This window comes from Symphodus melops, assembly GCF_947650265.1.
Source record: "Symphodus melops genome assembly, chromosome: 1".
Lineage (NCBI taxonomy): Eukaryota > Metazoa > Chordata > Actinopteri > Labriformes > Labridae > Symphodus > Symphodus melops.
The window spans coordinates 28,857,009-28,879,683 of record NC_136691.1 but is presented as its reverse complement, the minus strand read 5'-3'; the positions used below and the strand labels follow the sequence as shown (position 1 = coordinate 28,879,683).

The 22,675-nt window shown below is 42.2% G+C and overlaps 1 protein-coding gene across 2 annotated transcripts in view; it reads right to left on the bottom strand.

The window, feature by feature from the left end:
* Positions 1-15,947: 15,947 nt before the first annotated feature.
* Positions 15,948-22,675, bottom strand: part of tacr1a (tachykinin receptor 1a) — a 58,788-nt gene continuing 52,060 nt past the window's right edge. Inside the window, exons 5-6 of one of the 2 annotated variants that reach the window (XM_079353647.1) lie at positions 20,403-20,793; positions 15,948-15,975 (exon numbers count right to left, since the gene is read on the bottom strand). In XM_079353647.1, the coding sequence (XP_079209773.1) occupies positions 20,448-20,793 (346 nt within the window). In that variant the 3' untranslated portion in view covers positions 15,948-15,975; positions 20,403-20,447. Of the gene's footprint in view, positions 15,976-19,960; positions 20,794-22,675 lie in introns of those variants that run through there. The other variant, XM_079353646.1, reaches the window with a different exon arrangement.

Below are 22,675 nucleotides of genomic sequence, written 5' to 3'. Positions count from 1 at the left end.
TCATAGCACAGGAACCCCTCTAAAAGAAATCCTCTCTGACCCTGTTGGTGACACAACGACAGGTGGTCAGGGAGGCAAACGTAGACCCAGAGGACAGTTCAATAATCCGTCCACGGGTTGTCAGATGAGCAAAGAAATCCAGTGGAGCAGGCTAGGGCAGGTAACAATAAACAGGCAGGAGTCAAACATGAGATTAGAGCAAATGATACCAAAGGAGCAGGCTAAGGTCAGTAACGAGAGACAGGCAGGAAAACCGCTAAGACGAGGTACTCAAGGAAACACTACGAACTGGCAACACGAAGGAGGAAACACAAGGCTTAAATAGGGCAAACAATCAGGGACCACGAGACACAGGTGTGGGTAATCAGGGGCGGGGTCTTGACCCACAAGGTGAACACGAGAGGAGGAGGTTCTGGAAATAAATTGGTGACAAATAAAAATTGAGGGAAAGATTCGAAAATCTTTCTTGTCTGTCACATGTTGGTCGTGATCCCAGAGTCCTGTGTGTGAAAGCATGGAAGTTAAATGAGTCCAGTCTGTCTCTTTGGACGGCGTCACAGGCTTCCTCGTGTTGCTCCTGAGCTGAAATGTATTCTGTGTAACATCAAACGACCTGCCAGCTTCTCAAATCGTAATCACTCGACATTGTGCCTGCTATTCTGGGAAGACAAGCACAAGGAAGTGAAGGAATAGGCTTTATTTGCAGATTGCTGTTTAATGGGTCTGAATTTATGATTGTGATGGTGTTAGAAAGAGGAAGCAGCAGATTCAAAAGCCAAATAGTCAAATAAGCACACAATGTAATGGTAAAGAGGGACCTATTACGAAGAAGGCTGCATCTGGCTGATGCCTCCCAGTCAGCCCATTTAAAACGGCGCTTCTTAATTAGCTTAATGGATGTTTATAAGACAGGAAAAAGATTTCTGCTTCAATTTCACTGCATGTTTGAAATTATTTATATTAGGAATCTGATTGAGGGAAGCCAAACGCCTTTCAAGAAAACATTTTAATTATCTGGATAAATTGCTGCTAAACCCCTTCTGTTAATAAGCTTTCCTTGACTCTGCACTAAATAGATTTCCTGACAGAAATGTCAGGATGCGTTTGGATTTGAAGCTGCATGTTTATCTCCCACACCACAGCTGTCTGATTTGTCCGGAGATCAATAATGAAGGGAATGTTTTATTGGCAGTTTATTTCTCATTTTGTACAAAATAAACATTGATAATCTGGAAATGACTTCTCGCCACCTTTGTGTCCAAGTCAATGTTATTTATTCTTGTTACATCAATGAATCCATTCGAGTTTATCTGCAGGACTGGTCTCAGGGTTTGGCTGTGATGAGCCTTCTCACGGGCCAAAGTCTAAACTCATTTTCTGATTAGATTCTATATGTGCTCAAGCGAATCAGTACTTGATGTGTGACAGCAAAAAATGGTAATATCAGAATTACAGTCAAAAGATGTTTCAGGGACTGAAATGATTTGGTCTGATTTGATTTGGCAAATGAAACAACACATCCTCCGGGTGTGATGGGAAAATATCCTGCACATAATAAAACAGTCTCAAAGATCTTGGTGGATGGGTGGATGAATGGGTGGAGTGAGGGAGGGATAGTTGGAAGGGTCTGTGGAGGGATGGATGGATGGAGGGGTGGATAAATGGATAGTTGGATAGCTAGCTAACTGGATGGATAAATGGAGAATGGAATGGGAATGGATCGAGGAAGGGAGGGAGGGAAGGAGGGATAGCTGGATGGGTGGTTGGAGGGATCAATTGTGTCAAAGGTTTCAGTTAAATCTCGAAGGAACAGGGTGAAGTGTTCACCATCGTCTCCATCCATCTATCGGTCGGTCGGTCGGTGCTTTTTTGAGACTGAAAAAGTGCTGGAGCATTTTAGTTGAACATGTACAATTACGAACACCTTCTTCTGGCTTTGAATTGTATTTTTATAATAGTATTTAATGTCTCCATGCCTCTCTGCTGAAATATAACTTCTCAAAGTGTTATAAGCCTATTCCTCACTTTACAGAGTCACATTCAGTTCAGAGAGGAAACATGAGTCATTCTGGTCTTATCTCTCAAGACTCTCGAGTAGAAAATGCTGGAATGAGTCAACACAAGTAGCACAATACAAACTGGCAATATGAGGGAGGACACAGGGATTATACGCAGAGACAATCAGGGGATAACGAGACACAGGTGAGCACAATCAGGGCGGGAAAACATGAGCAGAATCTGAACAGTGAGCACAAAATAAATCAGGGAACAAATGTACAGAAACTAAAAAAGAGCTTGGTAATTTGATGGGTTGAGTCAGTTTTATTCACGACCGGAGGACAGGGCAGAAAAAGCTCCGGAAACCACCAGAAATTACTGAGATAACTGAGCATTGCTTTAATCAGAGGACCTCTGTATTTTTACTTTACAAATTCCAGACAAGCACATGAGCTTCCGCTCTTTATTAGACTAATCTAATATTAATCTAATCCCATACAGGACTAAGGTCACTAAATGACACAGTCTGAATCATGACCCAGACTTTATATTTATAATCCTTTCTTCTTAACCACAGTGTTTTCAGTGGCTCAGGTCTTCTGACTGCACCAAGCGCTTTTACACCTACACATTCACACAATGATGGCAGAGGCCGCTATGTAGTCCATACTTATTCACAATATTCAATTTGCTAATATTAATCTGACACTGGGGTCTCCTCTTGCTTCCCCACACTCAGCTGCTGCACTGATCGTTCATTGATCCAGATGATTTAAGTGGCAGATGTACAGTGGAAAGCAGGAAAAGCTTGCAACTTTTTAGTTAAACTATTACGACATAATCAACAGTAAAAAAAAAAGAAAGAAGCCGTCTGTAATTAAGTGACTGTCAGCTCTTTGGTTAAAAGCCAACGCTTGATGGGAGCCCTGCTTTGAGGAAATGTTCACTAATTGGACCTCTTGGATATTTAATTGAATATCTCTTTTTGACTGCTTGAACAGGTGCATCACAAACATCCTCTGTCGTGGAATAATGTAGGTTTTCCAACTGAGATGGAGGTTGGCAAGATAACAATTTAGCAATCATGGACAAGGACAGACGGGCACTTAGTCTGGTTCAAAGCGAGAGTCCAGCTGTGCCGTACAGTGTTTTACAGCAACACAGCCTTCGGACAATGTTTACCAGCTGTCATGTAGAGCTCCCAGCATCCTGTTGCTCATGAATGCTAAGTACAACCTGCCAGGCTAAAGGGAAGGTATGTTAGTCCACCTGTTGTCAGAACCCTGCGTGTCGTCTCTTCGATGCTTCTGTTTACAATTTATTTGTTAATAGAAAATGTGCACAATCACTTCCATCAAACTGGGTAACAAAAAGTGGACATCAGCGAACTTAACAGTCTGTCCTGTGGTCACGTCAAACCCTGGCTGTGTGTCTATACTATAACCAGCCTATAATGACACACACACACACACACATATATATATATATATATATATATATATATATATATATATATATATATATATATATATAATGATATATAATGACAACAACAAGGAGATCTTTTCTTTTTTGAATCAGATTTTTTTTGTCAATGAAAACCAAATTATATTTGGGAAGGTATATTTGTCCATAGTAAAAAAACAAAAACAAACTAACACATTAAACTTCCTCTTCGTGTCATCAAAAAATTACATTTGAAAAAACCAGCTGGCCAACAACATGCTAAAAACGCCATCTGTCACAGACGCACTCCAAGAACACCTCAGTCACTCATATGCCAGTTGATTTCCTTAAAGCCCCCTCCACGTCGACAGCAAATAATCTGCTCAAATGAAACTGATTTAATCGCTCTGTCAGTTTGACGTTACATTTTGACATCTTTTCAGATGTTGAGGCCAGGCCATGCCTTTCCTCAAGGGAAAGAGGGAGATTATATAGAGCAAAAAGCATTAAGTCTCTCGGCGGGCGGGTGCAAACCATCGGTTTAGTTTTAAGTTTAATGCCCAAACCAAATGAGACTGTGGTTTCTGAAGATGCCTGGCAACATTAGCATTAGTGCCACTATAGTAAGTGTCTTGCATGCTCAACATATAGCTAGAGGTTACCCAGCAGCCAACATACATACTAAAGTTAAAAAATAAAAAGACATCATCTTTAATGTACAACACATCCATAGAGACAGTTAATAGTTTGGGAGTTGTGCAGGTCAGTTACAAGATGATCCAGGACGGTGTAGCAGGATCAAGCTAGTCGGCCCAAGTACGGAAGCTGCTGCTGGTGGCTGGTTTCTGTCAGGCCAGGCAGGTGGCTGGATGATGGATGCTAGTAGGCCAGGCCTGAAACACAGTGGTGATACTGTCATGGTTTTGTCTTGTTTAGTTTTGTATTTCAGAGTTTTGAGTTATTTTGTTTTATTCAGTATTTCTTAGTGTTGTGTGTGTTGATGTTTCATAGTTTGGTGGTTTTTTTTTTTTAGACTTGTCTTCAGTGTTTCCTGTGTGACTTTGGCCTTGTTCACATTGCACCTCCAAATCAGATTTTTAGCACATCCAGATGTGGTTTGTATTTTATTTTTTCTGTATTTTTTTAACACAAAAAGCCACATGAGATTGGATTTTTCCAAATCTGATTCAAACCACATACAGAGGTGGGTTCAAATCTGATTCCTTAAAATCCGACTCAATCTGAACATCTCGGTTGTTTCAATGTGTCTCCTGTGTCACTCTCAACGCGACACCATCGAAAAAACAACAAATAATGATGTAGATCGGCAGGTCAGAGAAAGAAAACAGCAAGAATAAAAACGTAGTAAAACAAGCCAGTGGAAAGACTGCTCCGTAAAATTGTTTGCATCAGAAATAATCCCACTTCTCTGGCATCCATTTTGCTTTTGTTTTTGCTGGGAGTAACCTGTTGCAATTTGTAAAGTGGAAAGTCTGTCAGTAAGATCGGATTCTGGTCAGATTTGGGGAAAAATCTGTCTGAACAAAGCCTGTGTGTCCTTGTGTTCTTCTATGTTGTCTACTTTGTAGTTGTGTTCAGTGTTTCTGATCTGTGCTCATTCCTCCCTCTGTGTGGTTTTGATACCCTGACTGTCATCACCTGCGTCTTGTTGGTCTCAAAAGACTTGTGTTTGATTACCCTGTGTATTTAGTCTGAATACACTCGGCCCCTCTGTGGCTGCTTCTCACTTCCCTTATTTGCAATCTCTTCAGTCCTCGGCCGAACAGGAAGTAGTTCCAGACCCGCCATGTTAAGGAACGTCTTATAGTGAACGGAGGAGCGATGACCGAGGAGACACGAGAGCCGACTTTCCTGAAGAGACATTCAGCTGAACGGTAGAAAAACTCTGCCCCCACATCTGGGAAATTTGAACGGGTTGGCGGCGGAAAAGTTGTTTAAGTGTCAGTAACGTTCACTCACTTCAATATATGTCCATTAAAAGAAGATGTATAATAATGCAAGAAGATTGACGTTGAAAACATTTGAATTTGCTATCCTTGGTGTTTTAGATAAACTGTTAATTAGTACGACTGTTCATGAATTCACACTATGTGGTAATGTAGTGTTTGTTGTGAGCTGAAAAGTAAATATGGGTTACTGAGGCTGAAAATGTATCGCTCTGATATTTACAAGTCAGCCATGTGTTGCTGTTGGTTCACCTCGGCCGAATACATTTTTATATTATCCACAGTACGTTTCCCCATTGAACACTGAATAGTCTACAGAAACATCCCCATCAAACAATAACACGTTGTTTTGTTATGTAAGCTCACTCCATAGTGGTCTCCACACTTCTGTGTTGGAAACGGGGCGGAGACAGCGGGAGAGCTGAAGTCATAACTGAGGCAACATAAGCCTTCATGGCTTTTATTTACAGGTCACGAGTGGGAAACTAAAGCGCCTGGTAGCATGCATTGGTGCCCACTGATGTGACAAATAAATGTACGTGTGATTTAACAGGGACCGATGAAATAACGACGGCATTGATTAACACAAACGCTACACAGCCAAGGAGGCACGGGCGTGAGTTGAACGTCACGTCAGTTGAGTTGAAAAAATGCTGACCAAAGGAACCTAATGCCCAGTGTTCAAACCTGCGTCATGCTATCACAACTGTAATAAATGTATACCCCATCACTAAGAAGACTTATGATGTGACTGACAAAATCAGGCAATCATCAAGGTCTCAGTCTGCCAGGTCAGCAAGAAATGGGACGACTTGAAGAGAAAGTACAAGGTGAGATATTTATTCTGTATGCTTTCAATGCGGGTCCTTAGACAAGTTGCAGTTGTTTCACAAAATGCTGCATGTTTTGGTGTCTTTTCCTTTTGTGTGCATCCTGCTGATAAAACCCTCCTTTATTGTCTTGCAGGAGCTCAAATGTTCGCCTACGGGGACAGACAGGGGCAGCAATCTGGCCGTGGTTTGCCCTCATGCAAGAGCCCATCGGAGGGCGGCCCTCTATTGAGCCGCCCGTCCTGATGGACTCTGCAGATGGCCCTCAACTTGTTCATTGTTGTTTGCAGTATGGTTCTGTTTTCAGTTGGCAAACATCTGGGAGATCTGCAGCTTGCAGTCAGGGAGGAGGATGCACAGCCTGGCACAAGTTGCCGATCCCCCACACAGTCGGATGATGCGTCATCTACCTCTGCCGGCTCCCCACTCCCCCAAAACAACGCCGGACGACCAGCCGCGATCTCCTGACCTTCCTGCAGGAGGAGGCCAGGAAGGATGACGATCGCTGTCAACAACTCCAACAAACCTCTGACAGCCTCCTCCTGCTCCTCAGGGAGCAGCTCAGTAAAGACACTTGAATCGGTCATAGTTGTTTACGGTATGGTTCTGTTTTCAGCTGGCAAACATGTCTAAGGTCTGTAACTGACATTCTGGGACTACAGCTGTGCAATGCAGGTTAGTATAGTCGTTATTCCGAGGACGTTAGAGATGATAATGTTGAAAGACAACCAAAACAATGCTATTAGGTTCAACAGAAGAGGGTAAGTTAGCTCTGACAGGTTGTGTACATGATGAAGATGAACGGGAGACTTTCCAGGGTTATGTCACCATGACCACACTCTCCATTGTGGGCATGAAGGTAGGATGTGAGTTTGTAGTGCCTGACTTGGTTTCATGTCATACCAGTGTAACCTGATACTTGTAACAAATAATAAACACTAAGGAAGTGTGGCTGTATGAGTGAAACACTTTTAATGACGCATGGTTCAGAAAGGTTTACATCACAAACAAGGCTATGGTAAAAATAGTTACTCTGGATACAATATTCACTGCTTCATTACAGGGCACAATATCTAAATCAGACTTGCAGATTTAAACGCGTTAAAGACATTTAGACAGTGCAAGATTAACCACATTTAAATCAAAGATTCTAGCCAGATGATGCTATTTAGCTTTTCTAAAGTAACATAAATACTCAGGAATGATATAACTAACAAAAGTTTCTTGCCAAAAACAGGAAAATAAAAAGGCACACAGCCTATCATACAGTGTGGTGCCTGTGTCCCAGGAAGTCCCAAGGTCTACAGATAGTCATGCTCCTGTAGTGGAGCAGAGAGCAGCCCCTGCCAGTCTGTTTCACTGACCATGTCCGCTTCGTGCCCCCCCCTCACTGAACGTGGTGGATCCACACCACGTTCGCCCCCTGCTGTCAGGCAAGTGTTATGCAGGACTGCAGAGGCGGTGATGACTGTGGGGACAGAGGAGTGGTTGACCTCCAGAGCCTTGAAGAACAGCGATCGCCAACGTGCCTTCAACACGCCAAAGGCCCGCTCTATGACACAACGGGGATATTCAACATGTTGGATTGTTTTGGATTTCTCATCGTGTGTGGTGTTTCCCCCCCCGAGGGGAAAACCAGCGTGAGCCTGTCGACTGTGACGTGCAGCCAATCAGAAAGCGAGGTGATGTAATGGCGAGGAAACACTGGTAGCAAAACAACAACGACTCACCTCCATATCGACATGTAGCAGGTACGGCTCATGCTCCCGTAGCCTCCACTCCTTTGACTGACGCCTATTTTTAAAACCTGTTTTGCATCGTCTTCGTCCGTTTGTTGACTCTGGAATCACGTCACACACTGTGCGACCAAAACTGTAAAACATCAGATTATTTATCGCCGTGTGTGTGGTCTCTAAGGTTTGGGAAATCGGCCGACAATTTTGAAATCCTGCCGTGTGAACCGGCCTTTAGCGGTTGGATCTCCAGCTCCTGCAGCAACATTGGCAAGACACTTAACCTTAAGTTGCTCCTGCTGCTTCATCTCTGGTGTGTGAACGGACGAGTTAATACACAGCAGTCTCTGTGTGAGTGTGTAGGTGTGACCTGTGGCGTGAAAGTGCTTTGAGTATCTTATTAAAGTGAGGCAGCCTAAACAGCAGGTGCTTTGGGTTTTATGTCGTCCTTCCAGACCTGACCCGGTTTTGTTTTCTCTCAGATAAATCATCATGTTTTAGATGGACAGCTTTTGATACCAAATAGCTGATTACCAACAACATCGTCAATATCAGCCTAAGATGAATCTGAGAGTGGTTATAATGCTCGAAGCTTGTGTGTGTGTGTGTGTGTTTAAACGTTTGTGAAGTGGCCGGTGATTACATCCTTCATGTGGGAGGCATCAATGCTGATGACAGTGAAATGATAGTTCTTGAGTTGGTCTCTAGAGGGACGCCTCCCAGCATGTAAGACTGTCCTCAGCTCTCCACCACCTGCCTCCGCTCTCCAACACATCCACTTCAATCACGAACACACGTTTCACCAGAGAGTGCAACACACTTGGTCAATGATATTAAAACACTCATGCAAGTAATAATGCCAATACCATGGACAGGTGACTTTGAGCTGCGAGGCCATTCGAACCTCACGATATCTCAGACAGAAGCTTGGAAATAATATCGCAAATGAGGGTGACACAAAAAAAAAAAAGTGGTGAGAAAAATCTGGATCCAGGGTCCTTCAGTCCAGACTGATCCTCTATCAACATCTGGGATGTGATATCAGATGTGGAAAGTGGTCATCTTGTCACGCTTGACTGAGGATTTTAGCATCTTTCAATAGAATAATGTACCAGAACATGTCACATGTTCAAGTGACCGATCCCTTCTTCAAAAACACAGCTGATTCACTCGGGAACATTGCTGCTTCTGCTTTGAGTTCTACGCCGTGTCAAGCATCATCCCGATGTTGCCTCTGCTGTTTGGGTATGCATTCAGGATACCTGAATACACACAGAAGTGGAGGTTCATGGCCCAGATTCTCTCTTGGAGCTTGTGGTCACCGAAGCAAAAGCTTGTTGTGGATTTTTTCCCATTCCCAAAGAGTGAAAATAAAGAGTGAGAAGAGCTACTCAAAAAAGAACCCCAAGATCAATCTGGTGTCAGTGAACATTTATTCAAAGGCAGAATCAGCGTTGGAAGACCCCTCTCTCACACGGTGAGGAGAAAAAGAGGCCCAGAGAAAAGGCAAACATGAACACTTCTACATTTCCATCACATTACACAGATCACTCCCCCATCACGCCACATAGAGCCACTGCCCACCTGGCAGGGCACAATCTATCCCCTAGTGTGAGAAAAGAGACTACATGACTATTTACCATCTCCCAAGGCTGAGAAGGAGATGGAGTCCAGTGAGAAAGAGCCTGGGTGACTCGTCCCACATGTACAGAGTGTGAGAAACAGAATAAAGGGAACAAAATGATGGGAAACAAAACACCCAATAAGCTGTGCATGTCATATTCTAAGACATTTCAGATTCTATGAGACCTTTGTTCAACGCATCTCGTACACATGGAGTAACATTTTCCATAACACCCTGCAAGTTCAGACTCCGCATCTCTTTCTCCTGGCAGTTGTGGATGCTGAGCGCTGCTTGGACTGCATTCATGTTAGCGTGACGAGTGATGTGACCTGGGATCATCACAGAGTACCATGGACGTGTTTACTTACCGTTTAAGGCAACGTTTACATATCTGTGTGGTGTGAAGTTGATTTATCAGCTCTGATCCATCCAAATCTCCTCTGACTCTCTGAGCCATTTGTCTCACTTTCTCACACCATATGTGTCTGTTCCTTTTCTTGTCTTATTGCTTTAAATGGTTTTCACATTTAACAGGCTGTGGAATGGAGGGGCATTAAGTGTGCGCACAAATTTTCACGAGAAACACTCAAGGGTCATATGACTTCACGCCATCACGTGTGCAGTGACAAATACACACTAAACGTAATTTTTTTTAATGTTTATTAGTGTTTGATGGGATTTTAAAATGTTATTGTTGGGGCGCCGGTGGCGCAGCGGCAGCACGCGCGTCCCATATAGTGAGGCTTTGCTCCTCGCGCTGGCGGCCCGGGCTCACGTCCGGCCTGTGGCCCATCTCCCGCATGCCTCTCCCTGCTCTCTCCCTGTTTCCGACTCTATCCACTTTCCTCTCACTATCAATAAAGGCAATAAAGGCCAAAAATAAATCTTAAAAAAAAAAAAATAAATAATTATTGTTGATAAATGATGAATTATATTATCACATCTCATTGACTGTTTGTAACGTGGAGGATACATCGACCAGAGAGGGACTCAAACAGGTCTCACATATCAACATGTGTTTTATGGGTTTCGGACACATTGCTGTTCGACCTTCCTGTTGAGAGACAGCGGCTCTCATTTTAATTTCTCATTTTTAACATTTTAATGATTGTCAATGTGATTGATGCATGGACCTCCATCATTTTGTAGCTATATGCTCTTTTCATCATCACTGCTTAAAACGTCAGTGAAAGGCCACCGTGGTAATGAACGAGAAGCTATTCTCCTTGCAATCAAGTTTTTGATTAAAAAATGTTTATCACTGTTTATATCTTATGTAGATAACTAATTTTCACTTTTTTTAAAACGTCATATACGAATCATAAATAAAAGAGATTAATCAGTTTTCAATAAAATGTTTGAAACGTTTTTAAAGGACATTTTAAGAGAAGGAATGAATTTATACCTAAACATGAAATTTATCCTGCGCAAAACATCAATACGGGGAAAAAAAAAGGTTGATAGATTAAACAGAAAACAGCAACTAATTAATTTGCAGAAATATGTTTGCCCATTTAAGGGTTAAAATTGAAGAGCGGGAGGAACAGGTGGACAGATGGCGCTGCGTGCAGATTGCTGTTGTTTGCTTGCTGATCATGTCTCCACTGGTTTGAAACGTATACTGGAAGCAGATGCAGTGCAGCGCTCGGCTGACAGCACACCTTATTATAGTGACCTTTTATTAAAAGTCATCCATTGGCTGTGGGTTATCCCTCATAAGATTTAAGGTTTCATATTTCTGTATTATGTGTCTGCCCATTATTCCAGTCCATTACACCTACAATAAAACACCTGTTATTGCTCTGGTGAGCTCCTGGCTCTCAGTGGAGATGTCCCGAGGTGGTCTTAACTAGATTTCAGCCGAAGCCAACAGCTGGTTAATTTGGCAAAAAAACCCAAAAAGATAGCATATAAAAAGCGAGGGGGAGCCAAGCCTGGCTCTCTCCAAAGCATCACCCCGTCGAGACCACGAGAAACAGAAGAGATTTTTATTCTTCACAGGAAATAAGTGAAAACTGAATGATCTTTAAAACATACTATTTTTTAAAATGGTCCAGAAACCTTGAACTTTTATTTCTGTAGATAAAGTGATAACTGTGTGTGGAAAGGTGACCAATAGTCAGAGCATACGGGAACTCATTCAAAACTACAGCCAGCTGCTGATAAACTCGGCTTAGCATTAAGAAAGAAAACACAAAGCCGATAGTGATACAAAGGGGGAAATCCCTTACTGACTTCTCTCAAGCTCACATATTCACAAGATCTTATCTCGCAATAACAAAACAGATTTTTCAAATCTCTTTGCACTACACACACACACACACACACACACACACACACACACACACTGTGCCTTTGCGTCTTCCCCTTCATCCTCCCCTCTGTGTGATCTACGTGGACGTCGGAGTTCAAAGAGACCAAGAGTGAGCGTGAGAATCTAAAGTACACTGTTGCTTTGTTCTGTGTCTGAACATTGTTGAAGCATCAGGAAACATCTGGCATGCAAAAAGGCACCTTGTGTGTTGTCACAACTGTTGTTCAGTTTGGAGTAAAACATCCCAGCACCCCCTCGTGACTCTTAATACTTTAATGTCGATCTTTTTCTTCACAGTTTTTCTCAGTTTTAAACACAAAAATGGAAAACTTGAAGATTAAAAAACACGACTCTGAACTGAGCACACAAAATATTATCCTGAACCACAGATCTGCGGATCTCGGAAAGCAAACTGTATCCTTAATTTATCCTATCAGTGTTTGTTTGAGGCTCTGTAAAGCACGGTGACTGATTCCCCCCTTCAGACCAAAGTCAGCAAAGATCAGATGTATCTGATGGTTCCAAAGAGGATCCAGGCAGACGTTCCTGTGGTGGGAGTTAAGAGGGATTTTAATCTCCACAATCTGCTCGGAAGACGATTTGGGTCGCCGTGGTTTGAAATATTAAACATGTTCAATAGAAATCCTATTGTGTGTGAAGAACACTAGTGTTTTAGTCAAGCTGTAACTGAGATTAAGACATACCAGATTGTTCTGAGACAAGACCAAGACATGTAAGGATCGAGACCGAGTCAAGACCAAGACCAAGACCAAGACCAAGACCAAGGCAGGGTGAGACCGAGTCAAAAATGCTGAATGAAAAATCCTCATCTTGTGTGCAGAGGGCGTGTCACTCACACTGGCCGTAACCAGGGGATAATCATCCAACTTTAAGTTGTTGTTTTTTTTTTTAAAAAGGCGTTGTCTTTTAATCACAGTAAGGACGTGGAAAGACAAGACCAAGTAAAAATGCTTTTGATTCCGAGACGAGACCTTGAAAATACCACCATTTTTAACAGAGAAGACTGAGGACCCTCAGACGTCCTGCAGAACAGAACCAATCAGGAAGTGAGCTGACAGAAGCACAACTAACATAAACATGGTGATGTTCATTTGTGGAAACAGCTCCAGTGTTTATAACACGTGTTCTTTAAAACATACCTTAATGTGCCTGACGAGGAAAAGGAGTCAGACCGATTATTGATTATTGCTGCTATGGATTTAGCAGGCTAACCACGAGGCACATTTAGCTTTACCACCATGTTTGTTTACTCTTACATGCAGGATTTCTAACTTCCTCCAGATCCCCTTTTTCATGTTTTTGTTTGAAATTGTCTTTATGTCCTTACAGAAATTACTAACTTGTGTGCTCTGAAAAACAAACATCTGTAGCAGCTGTAATCCTGTAAAGACTTTGACCCATGTCTGCCACACACGCAGACTAGTGAAGTTAAATTCCTTGTGTGTTAAACATACCTGAACAATAAAGCTGATTCTGATTCTGTTGTTAGGTTGACTGAAAGTTAGGCTCAGACAGCTTTTCCAGAATGGCGGATGCTGCCGATGAGGAGCCCCTTTCAGGAACAGATAGGTGACGTCACTCAAGCTTCGTCCAATCATATGTGAGATGCGTACGGATTGTCCCTCCCATCTCCTTTCACGCTCCTTTTTTCCTTAACCGCGGAAGCATTTAAGTGGTGGCCATGATTTTTTTAGATGAGCTTTTTGTTGACCATTTCCTGAAAACTGTAGTTTCACATTAGCAGACTCACGTCACTAACCTCTGCTGCCATCAAATCATTATTAAGGCGCTGAGTAGAAATGAGGTTGGATTGTCAAAACACTGCGATCGCCTTTCACTGAGTCCTTTATGAATTCTCCAAACACCTTTCCCCACGTTGAAAGGAGACAGGAGGAACAATCCAAACGCACCCTTAGTCTATGATTTAGACTTTTGATAAGTTGAGCCACATTGAAGTTTGTGAAAAGAATTCACTGCCATATCGGTAAAAAGTATAAGTCAACAAGTGACAGAAAAAATATCTTAAAGTACAAACTTTGAGGAATCACAAGGTCAAAGACGGATTTTCCTTTAATGACACTGAATCTGGAAAGAGAGCGTTGAGAAGAGAAACAAGCGAAACAGACTGATACACTGAGTAAAAAGAGATGATTTATCTTTATTAGATGTTACAAATGTACAATATTCAGTCACATATAGCATCAGACATAGAGTTTCACAAAGCAAGGTTTCTTTTTATTTTCAAACACATTGGACCTAAAACCAGCGACTCTCAGCTCAGAGCTTGTGAATTCAAAGACATCCTGGAGGAGCCGTGATGTCGGCACGTTCTGTCCCTTAAAGGAGATCTGTAACGTTCAGCATTTCTAACGACAGTCTTCTCATGTGAGATGTGTAGCTCCTCATTTATCTGATACATGGCGTCAATAAAATCCCCCGTCTCAGCCTCCGCTTGACACGCTTCTTTGAAGCTCCGGTCTCTTTAAAGCGCACTCTCCTCCTGATTGGCCAACTCTGTTTGCAGTTGCAGGGAAATTTGAGTAGGTGGGCGTGTCCTTAAAAGAGAAGGCATGGTGGGCGTGTCCTATAACTTCACTCCATGCTTCGCTCTGATCAGGGTGCACTTATCGGACTTATCAGAAAAAAAGGTTCCACGTTGTAAAAATTAAATGTAAACAAGAACTCGGCACGAAAGAAGGACGCCTGACTTTCCAACTTGACGTCTTATTCGTCATCACATGGGGGGCAACACATGTGTTGTTAATAATATGTTTAATTATAATATAACATATATTTGTTAACATATAACTCATAACAGAGACACGTTTTTTTTGTAGCATCAAGGCTTTTTTTTATTGTTGTTACAATATTCAGACGATCCGAACTGAAATCACGTGAACGCACGAAAGTCGAAAGAACGACTTTTAATTTAAATCTTAAACACTGTAGAAATGACCAGCAGGAACATAACTATTGTGAGTTTTTATGAGGCACCAATGATGCACGAAGGAAGTCTTTCCTCAGAGCTACATTTCTGTGTGCTATGAGACTGTACAGTACATTCATCCTTGCGTTAAATAATTTTACAACACAACATAAATACAGATATTTTAATACGACTATTCAAGGTTAGTTGGGTTTTTTTTTCACGGTGTAAAAGATCCACATCACAGACTGCTGGAAAGCTGAAAACCAAAAACAGAGAATAGTCACAGAGCCACGATACTGAAACACATATCACATTACACTGAGAATAAACTGAAGCGCTCGTTCGTCACTGCATTAAAATGAAATGTTCTCATTGTTCGTTTGTTTGACCCTTGCTATAACATCACATTTTCATCATGTACTAACGCAGATTATATCAATTACCACAGACAGCAAAGCCCTCAGTGCCTCACCCTCTTCCGTGATCACACTGTCAAAGTAGTGATCACACAGGTAGACTGACAAACAACCATGAGGACGCTAGAATTGACAATGAGGCTTCAGCAAACCGAGACAGCAAGCACGACTGCAGGCTACTTCACACACAAATACACAAGCTAGGCCGACAGACTTATTTCACAATGAGCTGCAAGCACAGTGATGTGCACGCCTGTGATTTCTGCTGCTTGAACTCTCCACTTCTCTGCTGTAATTAGCATGATTGTAGAGTGAAGGATGGATTGTTACACAGGAAGAGATGATGCTGATGATGAGGCTAAACACCCTGCTGTGTAGTCTGCTTAGCGCCTCTCGTCAGCAACAAGCTGACATGTTTTGTCTCCATCGCAACAGCTCTCGTCAGCGAGAGCGATGTGTGTGTGTGAGTGTGTGTGAGTGTGCGTGTGTGTGTGTGAGGGGGGTCAGAGAGGTAGAGAGAGAGAGAGAGAGAGATTGGTCGTCTGTTGTTCGCTGGTTTGAAGGAGCACTCATTGAAGAAAGTTGATTAGGAATTAATTTAGTCCACTGACTCCACTTGACCCCTCCGAGTGATGGGAGGATGGGTCCTGTGGGTTACTCTTGGGTTGCTGGTTCTAACTCGTGCAGGACAGTCAAACTAGAATAAGCAAAGGTTGTGTACGATTGTTGGACAACCTGGTGAGCTCGAATTTTGAAAACTGAAATTTGGTTGAAAAAAAAGGTAATTTCCTCCAAAGACCGCTCTTCAGCCAGCTATAATATTGTTCTATCACCGGTCGTGATGAGCCGGCTCTTTGTGAACGATATGAGCCAGGTCCTGTTGCACAGCCAGGTCCCCTTTCTGTCCCTTTTTGCTGGTATTGAAAACATGATCTTCTCCCCAAACCTCTTGGCCACAGACACACCCAGTGCTCGGCGGTATAACAATGATGTTTTATATTAAATATTTAAAATAGTCTTATTCTGGGATTCATTCGTTTTAGTATAATTCAAACTTATAACTCAAGTTAAAATACATGCACACATATCAGTCATTGTTCGAAACTTTGCTAGAAGCTTTCGATTTACAAAGCTATAGAGGCACCGGATGAAGAGCCGTTTGGAAGCTCATATTACTGACTTGAACCAGATGATCCAGATGTTTTCATGGAAGCTACCTGTTGAACTTGCTGATCTTCACTCTGAGTCCCTTTTATTTATTATTTATTGTGATGCATTTTTTGGATGTTAAACAGACTAGTGAACTGACTGAAAGCTCCTTCACACCACAGGTCACACTTACACGTTCACACATTGATGGTAGTGGGACATTAGAAGTAGCTAATCCCATTCATACACATTCACATGAGGAGCAGATCAGCGTGAAGTGTTTGGCCTGAAGGACACATCGGACGTGTTGCTGCAGGAGCTGGGGATTAAACCCTTGACCTACAAACTCAGAACAGCTGCACCCGAGATCCAACCTGAAATAAAAACACTGCAGTCTGTGCTGAGTCCGATGTGTTTTATGTTTCTATAACGTGTATGACACAAATGTCTCATCCTCATCAGGAAGAGCAGTTAGTGATTTTGTGCTTCTTTAACTCTTAAAAACCAGCGAGGAGAGTTTCACATAGAATTATCTTGATTGCTACCCGGGTGCGTTTCAGGACGTCAGTGGTCCAGTGTGTTACGTTTCGCTCTATAATAGAAGCACACACTGAAAGGAAGAAAACCAAATTCAGTGAAGCAGTCGATCCTGACATCGTCTAACTACACACACAACACACACACACACACGCACACGCACACGCACACGCACACACACACACACACACACACACACACACACACACACACACACACACACACACACACAGGACTGCAAGCAAAAAAAAGGCAGAAAATCAGACTTGTCCCAAAAAACATAATAAAGTGTGCAAATATGATTAACACAGAATAAGATCGTTTTACTTTTTTAACCTTGATTTCAGATTTTAAAAAATGGCCTTCACTCTGACTCATGAGTTTTGTCGTAACACTTCTGACATGCTGGTGTGATAGATTTAAATTGTGCCGAGTGCAGCGTCCTTTAAAGCAGTGATTCTCAAAGTGGGGTCTGTGAACCATAGCTAATCCAATTAATCAACTCAGATATGAGTTGATTAAAGAAATCATTTTTTAAAAATGATTTCTTTAAAAAACCTCAAAATAAAAAACAGTGGCGCCAACATTTTCTCAAAGTTTATAAAATTAATGACTTTTAAAGTATAAATGTAGCCTAGTCGTTGCAAAGTACTCATAATACATTAATATATGCTTATCAATAATAAGGGGGTCCTTGGGAGGAGGACCTTGAAGGACAAAGGACTGCAGATGTAAATGAACCGAAGGCTAACTCTGGTGCAATACCTCAAATGGTCACATGTATGTTTTAATTCCCTTACAAATGAAACTGAATTGAATTGGACCCTTTTCCAGCTGAAAGAGGTCCACGGTCTCATTAGGAAATAAAAAAACCATTTGCACTCCGGTGCACCGACTGTGTAAGCTAATTTACATGCAGGAGCACAAACAGACAAGGAGCATCTTTCTTTCCAGCTCACCGACTCTAAATCATCGTATCAGGAGAGGAGGCATCGAGGGAGCAGGTCTCGTTTATACAGTAATCAGATAACTGTGTTCTAATGACATCAACCATAATGCTCTTGTTCTATCCGGAACACTCTTTTGGGCGGCTACAATGTGATGATACCGAGAAGGTCTGCTGCTTTTCACCCCTTAAATCAATCCAGCAGATGCTCATAGCCAACAATACTCTTTCAGCTCATTTGAATCTTTACATCCTTTTGCACACTAACAGTAAGACTGCTTCCAGACGGGTGTCACTGTGATTAAAGATCGTAGCTGAAGCGACCCAGTCAGCAAATGTAGTTTCATATCCACGAAGCACAGCGCTGTGTTTTCAAGCAGAAACAGAACTAGCGTTTCCATGAGTCTCCATTTAATGGTTTTAAAATGTCATCCTGGACTTTACCTAATGTACTTTAAATCAGATCATGTGTTTACATTAAAACGTTATACATTTAATTTTCCTGCAATGATTCTTTTTAATTAAACAGAAAAAAGGTTGATGTGAACGTCTCGATATTTTGAGAGTGATCCCTCTCGTTGCACACCTTTATTTATTCACTTTACAAAATGAATCCTGTCCTCACACCAGCAGTAGTTATATTGATTTATCGTCTGTCATTGCTGTTGAGAAAGCCAACATCAGAAGTCCCGCCCCTTCTTTATTTCGATTGGTTGGTGAGGGAGAAGCGACTTTAACAAGGGTCATGTTCTTCCAAACTGCTATGAGCACAGCAACAAAACAAGCCGACCCTTGTGGTGGTTTTGCTCTCAGGACACTCTGATGACTTTATATTGTATATCATAAAGGACCATATGCTTCTTACTAACACATACACATCTAACACACCACCTGTGCACAATCCAGGCAACAACGCCTATGGAGCCCTTTAAACCTCATATTTACATTCATCTTGGAATATCTAAAAAAACATTTGAAGGTGAACAACAGATAAGATGTTGAATTTTGTTGGTAAAACAGGATTTAATGAATCAAAAGATTTCACTGGCTATATGCAAGGTTTGAAGGTAAACAAGCCAAATCACAACAACAGAGTGCACGTCGCTGAGTCGAGAGATTAAAGACTGTTACGTAAATATTTCACAGTTTTCAAGTGGTGCTTGGCATTCAGATAAGATAAGGCGGAGCAGGTCAAACAGCCAGGTCGCTGTCGGGTTACATTTTTTATTGTGAAACTAATGAGATCCCTGGATCTTCCAGTCTGCTGTCTGAGCGCTCAGTTCACACTCTGACGATGATACGCTGCTGTTTCGCAGCACATGATGTCCAGCTGGTCTGGTCAGCAGATAGCACAGCAGTACTGATAGAGAGAATAGGAAGGAGCTAAATAAGTGTGTGTACTATTTAACATACAGAATATGGATTATGATCAGTTGCTCTTACGTCTTCATTTGATTGTGAAGATCATGAAACTGCAGAGACCATGTCCATGATTTAAGTCATGTGATCATCTCTGTTTTCACATATCTTAACCTCTACCTACTTCTTCCTCTCAGATTTGTTTTTTTACCTGAGCTGTAAATAATAATAATAATAATAATAATAATAATAATAAATGTTATTTGTAAAGCACTTTACATTTTTAAAATCTTAAAGTGCTACAGAGTTTGAAAAGATAAAAGGTTAGTTAGTTTAAAACACATAAAACATAAAAAGCAAAAAAAAAAAAGGTTACAGAAAGGCTTTTCTAAAAAGATGAGTTTTTAAGCTTTTTTAAAGCAGCTGTAGCCTGTGGGGCGTTCAGGTGCCCATGGGGTGGAGCTTGGTCCTTGGTGTTTCGAGGGTGTGTGTGTGTGAATTTGTCTGGGGGGTGAGGAGCTCCTGGAGGTAAGGGGGGGGGGGGGGGGGGGCAGATCTGTGGATGCATTGATGGGTGAGGAGGGAGACCTTAGACTCAATTCTGTGTTTGATGGGGAGCCAGTGAAGGGATTTGAGTAAACTACTTTTGAACCTGAGGCGGACCTTTCTTTGCTTCCAAAGAAAATTCCTGTTTTTCTTTGGAAACAAGGAGCTGCTGGTCTTCTGTCATCCCACGACTCTAAAATAAAGTGTGTGAGCCGCACAGTTTGTGTGAATGAGGAGGTGTGAACCTGGAGTGAGAGAAAACTCGTGTGACAAGCGGAGCTGTGAAGACTGGAGGTGTCTGCTTCAGCCTTTAAACTGGAACACACTCATGTTTGCTGAAGAGCTCCGTGTTGTTTTGCACAGAGAATACCTGCGTTAATGACGACCATCACCTCTGAGTTGCTTATGTAGCGTCAGTAAAGCTAGCTCGGAGGTGGAGGTGAAGACAATGTCCACGCCTCACACGTAAATGACCCAACATTATTTTCCGGTGCACTCAGTGAAAATATATTCACTAAAAGCTGACACTCCTAAAGTCACTCTTTTCTTCATGCAGGCCGAAGAAGCAAGAGAAACAGTCCACTCACTCTCTCCCTGATCTCCTCCAAGCAGAAACCTGCTGTGCTTATAGTCTATTCCTGCAAGTTGTTGCTGGAATAGAAACTGGATGTCTCTGATAGGGTTTTGGAGACGCTCCTGGATGATGACCCATTTGAAGTGAGATCCAGAGAGGAGCTATGTGGTCTGGCCCTGATTGCGGCCTCACCAGGACCTGGAGCTCCCATCACCTTGACCTTTGGCTGCTCCATATCCTCCCCAACCTGGAGAACTGTAGACACGCTTGTCTCCATCCGGCTGGCCTTGTAAACACTCGTCTGGGTCTGGAGGTAGCGGGTGGATTTGAGTTCCAGACCTTCATAAGAGCCTTGAGGCACGCAGGGGCAGCAGTGGAAAGCTTGTTTAAAACCAGCACGAAATCTGTAACAAAGAAAATAGAACAATCTTTGTCAGAGGGGATGAAACCGATTATGAATTCAGAAGATAATGAGAAAATGATTTTCAAATTGTTTTTTGGAAAACAAGTCAAATTTTATATCCTGCACTTAAAACAGCTCGGCCCGCCTGAGTCCCTCCAGTCATCGACCTCTGCCCCTCCCTGCTGCTGGATTCATTCACTGAGGCAATGTGGGCAATTCAAGTATTAATAGCTGCCCAGGTATATTGTATTTATTATCTACAAGATCAGTGAACCAGTAGACCATTGGTCATGGTATACACACACACACGCGCGAAAAAATATTTCCATGCAGCATTTCATGTCTCCTCTTAATCTCTCCGTCTTCCTTTAAACTGTCCCGACCCCCGAACATCTTTCATTCACGTCACATTCTGGTTATGTTCATACAGTTTGTTATTCTTCAAAGGCTGCTGAATAAAGAGCTTTAGAAATTCTGCAGGGCTTGAATACTTGAGAAACATAAGAAACTCGACAACATCAGAAACGATCAGAAAGACAATGTAAACATTTCTGCATTAGTCACAAAGTGATGGTTAAAGGATCAGAGCTCCAATATTTCTTATAGTCTTCTGACTCCTCAAAGATCTTTCACACCGCAGGTCACTGCTACACATTCACACACTGATGGTAGAGGCTGCTGCAGAGTGAAGAGTCCATCTGTATTAACTCATCCATTCACATACTTTCCCGTGAACCACACATGTGCAGCACACATGTGCAGCACACATGTGCAGCAGGAGCACTTCAGTGTCTTCACTCGGACCGTGTGCATGCCGTGTTTTTTCTTTTTTGTCGTCCTTGATGATGTAAACCCTGAACATGGTCACATTATTACAAAAACTTATCACGAGATGAAATGTGAACAATCTAAAGAGAGAAGACTATAAACATGAAACTCGTCATTTACAAGTGTTGTTTTCTGATTAACACTTTAAACTGTCTCACATGTGTTAATTAAGGCACCAAAAATAATCCACAGAAATGGAAAGAAGAAGAAGAAGAAGAAGAAGAAGAAGAAGGTGTAACACATTAGGATTGTGTTGATGAGATCAAGGCTGAAAGGACTGACAACCTTCACACACACACACACACACACACACACACACACACACACACACACACACACACACACACACACACACACACACACACACACACACACACACACACACACACACACACACACACACACACACACACACACACACACACACACACACACACGCAGAAAACACTCGAGCAGGAAGGAAGTGAGCTCGGAAGGAAAAGGGAAAATGTCAACTGAGAGCACGAGCAGGATGAAGGGGAGATGGATGGAAATGGAAAGGAAGGGACGGCATCGGCCACAAATTTGAATTTAGATTGGCGAAGCTGAGAACTCCAAACCTTTTCTCTCTCACTCTTTACTCTGTTTTAGGACTACACAAGCTCAAGGATGGAAAAGAGCAATGAGTGGGAAAATTACTGGAAATTAGTGAGTTACTCGTTTACATGTGTTGTAGTACTTAAAACCAGTCTTGATTAGAAGGAAGACCCCTCTTTCTAAAAGAACAAATCACTTTGATTCATTTTGTAGTTGATTTTTTATGGCCACAACCGTCCGGTGTTTTGTGTGTGTGTGTGTGAGAGAGAGAGAGAGAGAGAGAGAGAGAGGAGAGAGAGAGAGAGGGAGGAGAGAGAGAGAGAGAGAGAGAGAGAGAGTGAGAGAGAGAGAGAGAGAGAGAGAGAGAGAGAGAGAGAGAGAGGAGAGAGAGAGAGAGAGAGAGAGAGAGAGAGAGAGAGAGAGAGAGAGAGAGATAGAGAGAGAGAGAGAGAGAGAGAGAGAGAGAGAGAGGAGAGAGA